Source organism: Lithobates pipiens, unplaced genomic scaffold, assembly GCF_037356315.1.
Source record: "Lithobates pipiens isolate NorthernLeopardFrog02 unplaced genomic scaffold, aLitPip1_a1.2 Scaffold_25, whole genome shotgun sequence".
Taxonomy (NCBI): domain Eukaryota; kingdom Metazoa; phylum Chordata; class Amphibia; order Anura; family Ranidae; genus Lithobates; species Lithobates pipiens.
Genome location: NW_027507787.1, coordinates 184310484 through 184322773, shown reverse-complemented (window position 1 = coordinate 184322773; position 12290 = coordinate 184310484). Strand labels below are relative to the sequence as shown.

Below are 12290 nucleotides of genomic sequence, written 5' to 3'. Positions count from 1 at the left end.
CTAAACAACATAAATACAATTTATTTCAGGTATAACTAAATAAATGTATTTTTCGGATTAAAAAAACTGAAATTCCGAAACTAAATATTTCAGTGTGCACATGTCTACTTATGATGATTTTCAATGTGAAGACACATTGGGGTTTATTTACTAAAGGCAAATCCACTTTGCAATACAAGTGCACTGCAAGTGCACTTGGAAGTGCATTCGCTGTAGATCTGAGAGGGGACATGCAAGGAAAATGAAAAAACAGCATTTTTGCTTGTACATGACTGGATGATAAAATCAGCAGAGCTTCCCCTCATTTCAGATCTTCCCCTTAGATTTACAGAGACTGCATTTCCAAGTGCACTGGTAGTACAAAGTGGATTTGCGTTTAGTAAATCAACCCCATTGTTCTTTGCTGGATTTAATAAATGAGGAATTAAACTATTATGATAGTCTTTAAATGAAACATTAGTCATGAATAAATACCCAGGGGTCCAGGGGGATAGCGTCACCAGGGATACATTTTACATTTGCCACTTCAGACCAATATGTGCAGTGTGTCCTCACATCCTCTCCAACACTCTGTACTTGATGGGGGAGGTAACGTGCATTTGGTCAGTTTAAAATTCAGTTCCTCATATTTTATACTTATGGAGAAGGTCCACTCAAGGGGTATTCAATTTGGTCTTAAGGAGGAGGTGTGACATAACTTTAGTATTTAAAATGTTTGATTTTCTAATTTTCCCAAATAGCCTGGAAAAGTTGGCATCTCTAATTTTAGGATAGTATGATACGTTTCAAGAAAGAACATGATCAGGGCAGGCAGTCCCTGCTAGGAGAACCTCTATAGGGCCTTTATCCGATACCCCCTTGATAGGTCCAAGAAGAGCATGTATAAAATACTTTACCTGGCCTTACCTCTATGAATCTCCTAGGAAAGATCATGACCTTTCCTATAAATCTGCCAAAGAAAGCAGCGAATAACCCTTAAAAAAAAAAGGATGATGTTGTAATATAAGATTCTTTGTGCCAGTTAAAAAAAAAAAAGCCTATTCAAACATGGAGGAAACATTTTATGATTCGTAATAGGTATTAATGGTGAGTTCTAGCTTCATTTGAGACACTTATGACCAGTAATGGGCATTACGGGTGCGTTAGAACTCCATTTGAGATCCTTATGGAGAAGGCCCCACTGATGTAGCCTCAACCTTGTAGGCAGAAAAGCGCGAGGAAAGAGGTAACCAGAAACGGTTCTAAAGGATCTATTACATGTAGGAATGTTTTCACAGCAACGCATTATTTTTTGTATTCTCATCTAATTTGCAGTATATAAAGCTTGCCAACAAAGTAACAATAGAGTATCTCCTAAAATTAGGCATAGCTAAGCCACTGTCCATCGTATAGATGGAATTTGTATAGACAGTATCTGATAAAAGTTGAATTCTAGGAAGTACATTTTTAAAATAAGTATTCTCCCCACCCATGAACAGATTTTTCTCCAGGATGGTATATCTTTACAAATCTGCTGTAAGATTGAACTGTAATTAATTTTAAGTATACTGGCCAGACATGTAGTAGGATGCATTCCCAAATATCTCAGTGTTGCCTGCTGCCGCTGAAAAAACACTTTGGAGAGAGAGAGACCAATGTTCATTATTTCTGATGTTGATAAATTGAACATTTATAGAAAGAGGAAATGGGATGAGGAGAGCAGTGAGGGTAGAAATGTTCTGTGTTGCTCACCTCAAGGTGGAAAACATATGACTGAAAGTAGTGACTTGTCTGATCAATTTTCCTCCAAGAGCAATTAACCGGCGGGTATTTGCCTGCCCCTAGAGCGATAGAATAGTTGCCCGAATTAGGCAAAATGGGCAAGGTTCTGAAGAAACCCAAAATAATTTGTTGTCTATGCCCACTCTGCTTTGAGATGTTTCGATGTCAGATAACAGTTATATACTGTTGTATGAAAATCAGTCTTTTAGTTACTGTATATTTAGATTTATTTTTTTTCTCATGCTGCTTTCTTTTTTTTTAGACTCTATAGGTGGGACATTTCCAGCATCATCTCATCGATGTCATCACAAGCAAAAGCACTGCATGCCGATGCCACAATGTGGCAGACTAGTCATCAGCCCTCTCCTTTTCCACCCCCATGCAAAGGGGTCCCAGATTATGATGGACAATACACAGAAAGCAGTAAAGAGGCAGGCAAGCTTCTGCAACGCTATCACTTTCAGCAACAGACCAGTGGTTATCCATGAACAAGTCCGCCTTAAAGTAAGTGTGTGTTTGGTTTCCCCAAGATTGAGTAGCAAGGAAACTACATTTACACCCAGATCCTCAAAAAACAGATGTGAATGTGTCAGTCATACACCAAGAAATACAGAAACGGGCAGTTTTTTTTTTATACAATCAGTATCTTGATTCTAACTCTGTCCATCTCTGAAAAACTAGTGTACCTGCTCAAATGTTTTTCACATGGCGGAAAAAAAATGCACGAGATCTAACTGATCTAACTGAAATACTTGGTAAGAACAACTTATCCTAGCTCTGATGTCTTCCAACCTCTGCCATTGGGTCATGCCATTACTGAGCTTCCAAGTAAATTACATTTGCAGCAAAAATATTTTGACAGCATTCTCATGTCAGTCTGACTTGGATATTTAATTTTTTTTGTATAAATTGGCATGAGGAAAGAAAATACATCAAGCCCTTTTTTACTGCTCATAAAATCTGCAAGAGAGGGGAAAAATAGTGTACACAATTTATTTTTTGAGAAAACCCTGTGCTCTTCGACAGCTCAGTGTTCTGAAACGTCACGCCTGGCTTCCTTCATTTAAATGGAGGGAAAGGTTACGTATCGAACACGACTATCTGGACCCGCCAGAATGACTGCGGCTATAGTCTGTCAAGTCAAATTATATGCAAAATCTTTGTCTTGGCTGCTTATCCTACAAAAATAAACTTAATTTCTAGAGGAGATGCTGTCACTACTTTTCTGTATATGATACAGCAGAACATTTGACATTTTAAATACACAATGGAAATATTTGCAGTGTTCTCTTTTGCCTTTACATTATAACTTTAACTTATAGAAACATTCTGTAATACTTTTTGGAAAAAAGTGAAACTATTTAAGCCTTAAAGTGGACCTATGAGGACAGACATATGGGAGATTCCATTGCTAAATTATTTGTAAAATTGCTTGTTTTAGGGCTATCATCCTAAGCCTGATTTCACTACATAGTGAACTGATGCCTAGCAATTATACTAATGGTGAAATTTGATGTCTAGCTATCTAAATGCTTGTTCTATGCCATTGAATCACTGGGTAGTGAAGCAAGTTGGCAATGGGATCTCCCATATTATTGTTACAATACAAGAGTTCTTTAATAAGAATGGTCTCAGCATTTACCCATGTTTTTGATTTAACATAATGTGTTGGGGTTTTTTGAAGGTACTGAGAGACTTTTTCTTTTTGTAGTCATTATTATATGCATTGCCACCTTTATCAAGCAGATAACACTGCTTGAGATTTCAATCCAACTCATGCTCTGTGTTGTAAACAGTTTTTTTCCAGTACTTGCAGTATTTTAAAGAGACAAAACATGATGAAATGTGCATTCATTTGATTACATGTGTTTTCACGCACATGCATAAGATGTGTAGAGTGCCATTAAGTATTTATGGCATTGCTGAGCACCTGCAAAAAAGATGCACTTTTTTTTACACTGCGGGAAAGCACATGATTTTCCACATTGTTCCCACATTGCACAAGTATGTAAGTAGCAGTTAAGCCACTGTTGCATCTTTATATCATCCCCTCTGTCAGATAAAAAGCTGTATCCTAGTGACTGTGCTTTATTTATTTAAAAAAAAACAGGTTTCTACCTATTTTAACAGCAACTTCCAGCGATCATGTGACTCCCGGCTCTCTGCTCTCCCCATCTGATAGCTCCAGGAGGCGTGGCTGAGATTCCCCTGCTGTCGTCAGCCAGGGAGGAGAGGAGGAGAGAGCCTGGAGTCATGTCATCGCTGGAAGACACTGTTAAAACAGGTAGAAATCAGCTTTTTTTTTTTTTTTATAAAGCACGGGCACTACGATGTAGCGTTTTATCTGACAGGCGATAATATAAAGGTCAGATAATTTTGAAACAGCAGGGAGAGGAGCAGAGCAGAGCTAGTAAGAGCTGACAGGCAGGGAGGGGAGTGGGGAGGAGGACAGAGGGAGACACAAAAAGCTGCCGATAGTGGTATATGATGGAGGCACGTAAACTGACCACGGTGTCAGGGCTCAGCAGCTCTGATATATTGTGGTCAGCGTACAGAGGGGAGCAGTGGTGGCTCGTCCATTAGAGATGCCTGAGCGCCTCCCCCTCTATCCACAGCCACCACCCCCATGCTCTATCCATGGCTGCTATTTTGACAGAACATCTCCACCCCCTATTCATGCATCTGGCCCCTGTCAGAGCACCGGTCGCATGAATTACAGTGGCGGGGTGTTTTTTTGAAGCACCTGATTAGAGGTTCAAAATGGGGTGGGCTTGTGGCGCAGAGAATTGCGCCAGGAGCCCATCCAGGTGTTACAACAGCGAATTAATATATGCTATTGAAACACTGATCCTCAATCCGGCCAATCAGAAGCAGGTCTGAGACCCGTTTTCCGATTGGTTGAAAAGAGAAGAGTCCCAATTGGCAGCAGAGGAGGGAGTTAATGGAAGCCACCGCGATGCCCATGGAGACCAGGGGAAGGTAAAGCCGCCACTGAGCAAGGGAAGCCCTGCCCACCATAGATGGCGTAAGTGCCTCAGACCCAACCGACCAGGGGGCGTTCCTACTGGCTGCCACTGGAGGGGAGGGTAGAAACTGGCAGGATCAGCCAGGTATTTCAGGTGTTACAGGGGACCAAATGACACAGCACAAGCAGTGTGCTGTATAACATGCTTTAAGGGAACAGGATCCTTTTTTTTTTCTTAGTTTATCAAACATTTTAAAGAGTAACTATACTTCTGAGAAAAGAACAATTTCCTCTTAGTGATCAATATACATTTCAGGAATTTAAACAAACTTTTTTTTTTTTTTTAGCAAATTCCTACGTTTTTGTTGCTCTGAAATAATCACGGTTTGTTTCATTATGTCCTATTTGGACTGAATATAAATGGGAAGGTCTAGTTCATTATAATCAGCTAGTTGGTGCACTCTCAGTATTCTATTGAGAAAAGCTGCAGGGTCTGCATCCCTTTAAAAGCATTTAGGGAGTATCTCACCAAAACTGATATTCCTATTGCAGGGGATGCTTAAATATGACTTGTATCTTAAAGCAGACTTCTGGGGAAATCAGTGAACTAATCACACAAGCAAGATATACATATACAAACACTTTTCCCTTGAGACTTTACGGCATCACAGATAGAAATCCTATACCATATTTGCATCACAGATTTTACAATAAGCCATCTGTGATGTAAGTATGGTATACCTTTGTAATAAGCTACATAGTAATTATGTTATACTTGAAACATTGCTGATTTATATTGTAGATATACAGTACCTTTCATGCCCCTTAAGAAGGATTGTCCAAAATGCATCATCCTGTCCAGATCCGGTGACAGTGTGGATAAAACACCATGAAGAAATGTAAATATCCTTCGGATCATAGTGTCACGATCAGGGGTCAGGCTCAAAGACCAGTTGTTATAGCAGTTGGTCGACTACCACAAACCAGCAGGATAGGTACACAGGCAGTCACCCTGGGGGATGACATAGGCTGACCTGAGGTGCAGAGTCTAAATACTAACCGTTGTTTACTAGAGCTTCTGATGGTGTAGATGGAGTTTGCTGCATGTTAGTACCAGGTCGCGGTCCTCATGATCACCCCATCAGAAAGTGAAGAAGTCTGGGTTCAGTAGTGGATAAGCAGGTAAGGATCAAACGGAAGCGTAGTCGGTAAACAAGCCAAAGGTCAGTAACAAGTTGTTGCAGGTTGGGATCAAAAAGAAGCATAGTTGGAGAACAAGCCAAGGGTCGATAATGAACAGTAGCAAAATATGGACAGCAGCAGGGAAGACTAGAGTGAGATACTGGCTGAAGAGCACATAATAACTTGGCAAACAGGAAGTACAGAGACAGGGCTTAAATCAAGAAGTTCATGGGAGGAGCAAAGAGTTCAAGGTTTAGCAGAAGTTAAGGCACAAGGCAGGGTTGGCCAATGGATCAGACAGGGTGCTGTTAAGCATCTCAGATAGCTCAGTGAGAATAGTCATTGCAAGACACAGCAGAGCTCCCAGGTTCAAGCCCGGGCACATAGACTGTATGGTGTCATTCTAATTTGGAAATTTTAAAGTGTATTTTACATATCAGGAATAAAGTTGATGTACAATTTTAACTGTTTGGGTGTAGGATTTCTGTATGTATTACCCTTAAAGTCTCAAGGGAAATGTGTTCATATATGTATATCTTGTATTTAAATAGGGATGGTGGCAACTTGATTTGCACTACTATTTATTCATAATCATGCAAGCAGGAAACTACATTTCCGGGGGAATTCTGTACATTAACAGTGTACAGAACACCCATAGGTTGCCATATTGTATTGAACTGTACAGAAATTACAGCGACTGAATAATGAAAAGAAAAGGTGGTTTTTAATAACATTAAATTACAACATGGCTTGTGTAGCAATTGCATATGTTTTAGAGATTCCCTTTAAGTGTATATAGTCAAAACATTTATGTTTTAATAAAGTAAGGACGTTTTTAAGCCCTACAGGGCAATTATTTTTGCTGCCTGTACCCATCTGGGGAGATATCCCTTCACCCCCTGTCTTGGAGATGCAACTGGAAGTGAGCAGTAATCTGAGATGAAATTATGTGAGTAGAGCTTGTCTGTTACCAGTAGACTATAATGTAAGGACATGCACCAGCTGTCGATGAAACTGGAAGCACTAGGAAAGGTAAATGCATTATGATAGCCGCTCAATCCTGTGTGAATGCTTTCACACACTTGCTTTGCAGGAACAGTCTCCGCTTCTGTAGCACTAGTCTGTAAACCTTCACTAGTCCCTTGTTAACAAAGAAACTGTCATTTGAATAGTCACTGCTTTTTTGCACTTTGTTGTGTTTGACAAATTCTGAACTCTTGAGTTTGTATACACAATTTTTAAAATTACTACTTCTTTTTCAGATAACCAAAAAACAATGCTGTTGGAGTGGTGCTCTCAGGCTTGGATTCACGTCCAAAGATCCATCACGGATTAATCCTGACACATTACCCAAGTATGCCTGTCCTGACCTCGTCTCTCAAAGTGGATTCTGGGCCAAGGCATTACCTGAAGAGTTTGCTAATGAAGGAAACATCATAGCCTTTTGGGTGGATAAAAAGGGTCGAGTGTTTTATCGGGTTAATGATTCTGGAGCCATGCTGTTCTTCAGTGGAGTTCGGACTACAGAACCTCTCTGGGCTTTAATTGATGTTTATGGACTCACACGAGGTGTAGAGCTACTAGGTAAGCATATTTTACTTTGCTGAAAGGCACTTGCAATGATTATTTCTTTATTGTTCATTAAAGGACACAGGAATCAGGTATTCACAGGCAAATTGATTATCCTTTTGCCTTTAGGAAGAATTGGATATTGGCAAACAAAAAAGGCATTGACCAGCTAGGCACGACCCCTCCCACTCCCATAATGCATACGCTTTTTGATAATGTCCCAAGAGTATGGACATCTTTTCTGAATTGAGAAAAGTTTCACTATATTTACTAGTCATTTTCTCTTTTTGCTCTTTTTTTTTTTTTTTTCATCTACATGCTTAGCTCTTTATGAGGCTATCCATATTGGCATGTTCTCAGCAATAGTTTTGGAGACCTGTACCCAGACCCTGCTGGACTGAAGATTGTGGGGCCTTCCTTTAAAATTGAACTTTGATCAGAAAATGTAATCCTGCTGGTCCCTTTTTGAAGGTATAGCTATGTAAAACATCAAAAATATGTACCTACACCATTTAAAATCCAGTAATACACTGGGGGTTATTTACTAAAGGAAAATCCACTTTGCACTGCAAGCGCACTTGGAAGTTCAGTCGCTGTATATCCAAGGGGGACATACAAGGAAAATAAAAAACAGCATTTTAGCTTGCACATGATTGGATGATAAAATCAGCAGAGCTTCAACTCATTTCAGATCTACCCCTTAGATTCAGAGCGACTGCACTTCCTTGTGCACTTTCAGTGCACTTTCAAGTGCACTTGCAGTGCAAAGTGGATTTGCCTTTCGTAAATAACCCCCACTGTCTCACCTCACTCTGCACATGCTCAGTTGTTCTCTATTTTATGACACTGTGAACATACATTAGGGAGGGAGAAAAGATAAGCAAGAGAGATGACAAACTCTGCCAGGGAGACACAAATGAGTGACACTTACAAGTATAGAGCCTTATCTTATCTCAATGATGATCTCCTTTTCTCCCTTCCTCAGCACTGTAAACCTTCTGTCAGCCTTCGTCTCTAGCTGAGCCAAGACATGCAATCAAAGCTGGAAATGTCACTTTCTGAAATTAAAATATGTACATCTAGTTTTTGAGACTAAGGAGAAGGAGAATGTTTCCATTATGGATATGATTGCACTGGGCTTCAACAAAATGTCAGCCTCCAGCAAAAAAAAAAAAAAAAAAATGGAGCAATACTGGAAGTAATTTACAGCACCTACTAATTTGGGTAGCATGATGTGGGATGTATGGTCCTACACTGGGCTTCCCAGGACAGTCGGTCAACTACTTTTTCTTAGTATTCAATTTTTAATTGTGTTAAGGTTCCAAAAGGCAATAATGTTCAATCAGCTCACTACAGTAAAAGGTATGTACGACAGCCTAGAAACCTAAATATTATTTCTAGTTCCTTTTGTGGTATCCCAACTCACATGCCGGATCCAGTGTTGCTCTATAATGTTAGATTGTGAAGGTAATCTGATCTACATATCGGGTAAGGTTAGGCATCATCTATCGAAAGTCACTTGTGTATGGAGTGCAGACGAATCTCCAGTTTGATAAATATCATGTGTATAGAATGAGTGGAATATAAGATCCAGTAAAATGGAGGCATCTGCCGATGTATGCAGCTATCATATAACCATTTCCATACTAGACTGTATTTGTACTAAAACCAATGGCTCTAAATGTAAATTTGGCCAGAGGGGCATAATGGAATGATTTGCATAGTGATGTCCACTATCCTAAGGAATAAAGCCTTTGCTTGTTTCGCTTCCACCACAGATCCAAAAAATAAATTCCTTATGGTTTAAGAAGTCTCTATGGTATTTCTTGTACCTGATATGCCAGTAGTTTGGTTGGGAATCTGAAAAATCGTATTCAGCTTTACTACCTTTTATTTGTCCAGATGTCCGTATTGCCATTATCTGTGCTCTGATAGCAAGGTCATGTTCACACCAGCAATGCACATTGACTTGTGTTGACATGAAAATTCATGACAATGGGGTTGATTTACTAAAGGCAAATCCACTTTGCATTACAAGTACACTGCAAGTGCACCTGGAAGTGCAGTTGCTGTAGATCTGAGCGGAAGATCTGAAATAAGGGGAAGCTCTGCTGATTTTATCATCCAATCATGTACAAACTAAAATGTTGTTTTTTATTTTCCTTGCATGCCCTCCTCAGATCTACAGCGGCTGTGCTTTAATGTGCACTTACAGTGCACTTGTAGTGCAAAGTGGATTTGCCTTTAGTAAATAACCCCCAATGTATATAGTATGAACAAGCCCTTGCAATACAAGTGGGGAATCCCATTAATCTAATTTAAAAGATCAGCTTTAAATCCTATTAATTGTGTTTGTCATTACTATTGAAAATGCAGGTATTGGACAATGGTATAGTGTCTCTGTTGAAAAGGCAGACTTTCTTTATTGCACATCATGGGACACAGAGCCTTAAGTAATTAATGAATGGGTTATAGGCTACCTTCAGGTGTTGACACTGGTAAACCCAATCAAGGAAGTTTACTCCCTATATAACCCCTCCTCCTTCCAGAAGCACGAGGTTTTGCCTGTAATGCCTCTCTTTGTAGGGCTGGACCCCAGGAACCCAGGGCTTAGGTCTTGTTACGTTACCTAATCTTCCTGATGGGGTGCTCTTTACAGGTCCAAGGCAGTTGGAACCCAGTTTTAGGGATCCAATCCTTGAAAGTTTGCTACGCAGGCCGCCGTGATAGGTGAAGGTTGGATTGTCTGAATTCGGCAAATCCTGCGGCAAGAATAAGGTAAGGGAAGAAACTTGGGTATTAAAAACATCTATGTATTTCTTCCATTAGGGAAAAAAATGTTGTTGTGCCTTAATTCTCCACTAGAGGGAGTCTATGCACATACCTTACTCTGTTGTCTTTACTGTAAGCTCAGTCCGTCTCTGGTTGCAGCAGCGTGTGGAGGGAGACTCTGCAAGGTAAAAGAAAGCTGCAAAAAATGTTTTCTTCTCCCCCTGATGGGACCAGAGGGTTAGGAGACAGCAGCACTGTACCCCCCTTATATTACCCCTCCACCGACGGGGGGTGCAGGGGTCCCGCTAATACCGCTAATTGTTTTTTCTGTGGCTGATTTCATTGTTGTTTGTGCCTGTTGCTGGATGGGTCCCTGCTCCCTGCTCCCCCCCCTCTCGTGTTTGGATCGGTAGAACCCGAAAATGCCGTGCACAAGCAACATTTTAAAAGTAAAAAGGGGGTAGAATTTTTTTCTCGGGGGGGGGGGCGGGGCCTAAGCGCAATGCCGTGAACATCCACGAGGACAGCCGCCATGTTAAAAACAAAATGCAACCCAGCTGTGACAGTCTCTCCTCGGCTGACGAGGAGAGAACAAGCAGCCTGCAACACAAGGACACAAGAGCTGTGGGACATGTGAGGGTTGCAAACTGGCATTCCTGATACAGGAACGACACTTTTTTTTTCCAGCACTAGGCTGAATTTTATAGTGATTAAGTGAAATTTGTATAGTGCCTCTGTTTTTGTACTTAGGACTATGCCTACCAAAAAAACCCTTATTAAAGGGGGCTCCCGGATTCCGATAAGCCCCCCGCCCGCAGACCCCGACAACCAATGGCCAGGGTTGTCGGGAAGAGGCCCTTGTCCTCATCAACATGGGGACAAGGTGCTTTGGGGTGGGGGGCCACGCGGCTCCCCTTTCCCCAAGGCACCCCCCATGTTGAGGGCACGCGGCCTGGTACGGCTCAGGGGGGGGGGCGCTCACTCGTCCCCACCCCCTTTCCTGGCTGGCCGGGTAGCGTGCTCGGATAAGGGTCTGATGTGGACCTAGGGGGGGACCCCCACGCTGATTTTTCGGCGTAGGGATTCCTCTTTAAGTCCATACCAGGTGACGGGGCCAGCGACGCCTCCTTCGCTGGCCCCGGCTACCTGGAGACGCGCTCAAAATGAGCGGACTTTTCTCCGGGTGGGAAAAGTCCATTCATTTCAAAAGTACGGCGGACTGGCACACACATGGCCGGATTGTCCACCGAAATGCGAGTCCGGCGGACAGATTGGAGTGCAAAAATACTTTCTTAGTCCGCCGGACTTTTGGGTAAAAAAAAGTCCGCCGGAGCCCACACACGGGGGGATTGTCCGGCGGACTTAAGTCCGCGGGACTTTTCCACCAGATTGTTTGATCGTGTGTACGAGGCATAAATTTCACAGCTTGGCTATTGAAACCCACATGCTGAAGAAATGTGGGCTTTCTGGGTCAGTTATCTCTATGCTGATTAGTGCAAGGAAGCCAGCTCCCAGAACTATAGAGCCTGGAGGGCTTATGTTTCCTGGTGTGAATCCAAGAGTTTGCACCCTCAGAGACACATAGGCAGAATTCTTTACCTTTCTACAATTAGGGGTAGAAATTAAATTGGCCTTGAGTACTATTAAAGGCCAAGTCTCAGCTTTATCGGTCTTGTTTCAAAAGACCACTTGCTACTCATTCTTAATCTGGGGTTTTATACAAGGGGTGACATGACTTATTCCACCCCTCAAACCTCCCTTGAACCCTTGGAACTTGAACTTAGTTTTGTCTGTGTTACAAAAAACAGCCATTTGAACCAATACAACACATTGCCTTAGTCCTTCTGACAAGGAAGTTGGTATTTTTGGTTGCTATATCCTCAGCAAGGAGGGTTTCAGAATTGGCTGCTCTTTCTTGTAAAGAGCTATATTTGATTTGTCATGGGGATAGAGTGGTGTAACGCCCTCGTCCAAACTTTTTTTTTAAATCAAAAGTGGTTTCAGGATTCACCTGATCCAAGATATTGTCCTGCCATCGTTT

The 12290-nt window shown here is 41.5% G+C and overlaps 1 protein-coding gene across 3 annotated transcripts in view; it reads left to right on the top strand.

The window, feature by feature from the left end:
* The window catches only part of NEURL1 (neuralized E3 ubiquitin protein ligase 1), a 414759-nt gene that overhangs the window by 325156 nt on the left and 77313 nt on the right, over positions 1-12290 (top strand). For all 3 annotated transcript variants that reach the window (XM_077455266.1, XM_077455269.1, XM_077455268.1), the window contains 2 exons: positions 2024-2265; positions 7171-7492. In XM_077455266.1, the coding sequence (XP_077311392.1) occupies positions 2024-2265; positions 7171-7492 (564 nt within the window). The remainder of the gene's footprint in view (positions 1-2023; positions 2266-7170; positions 7493-12290) is intronic.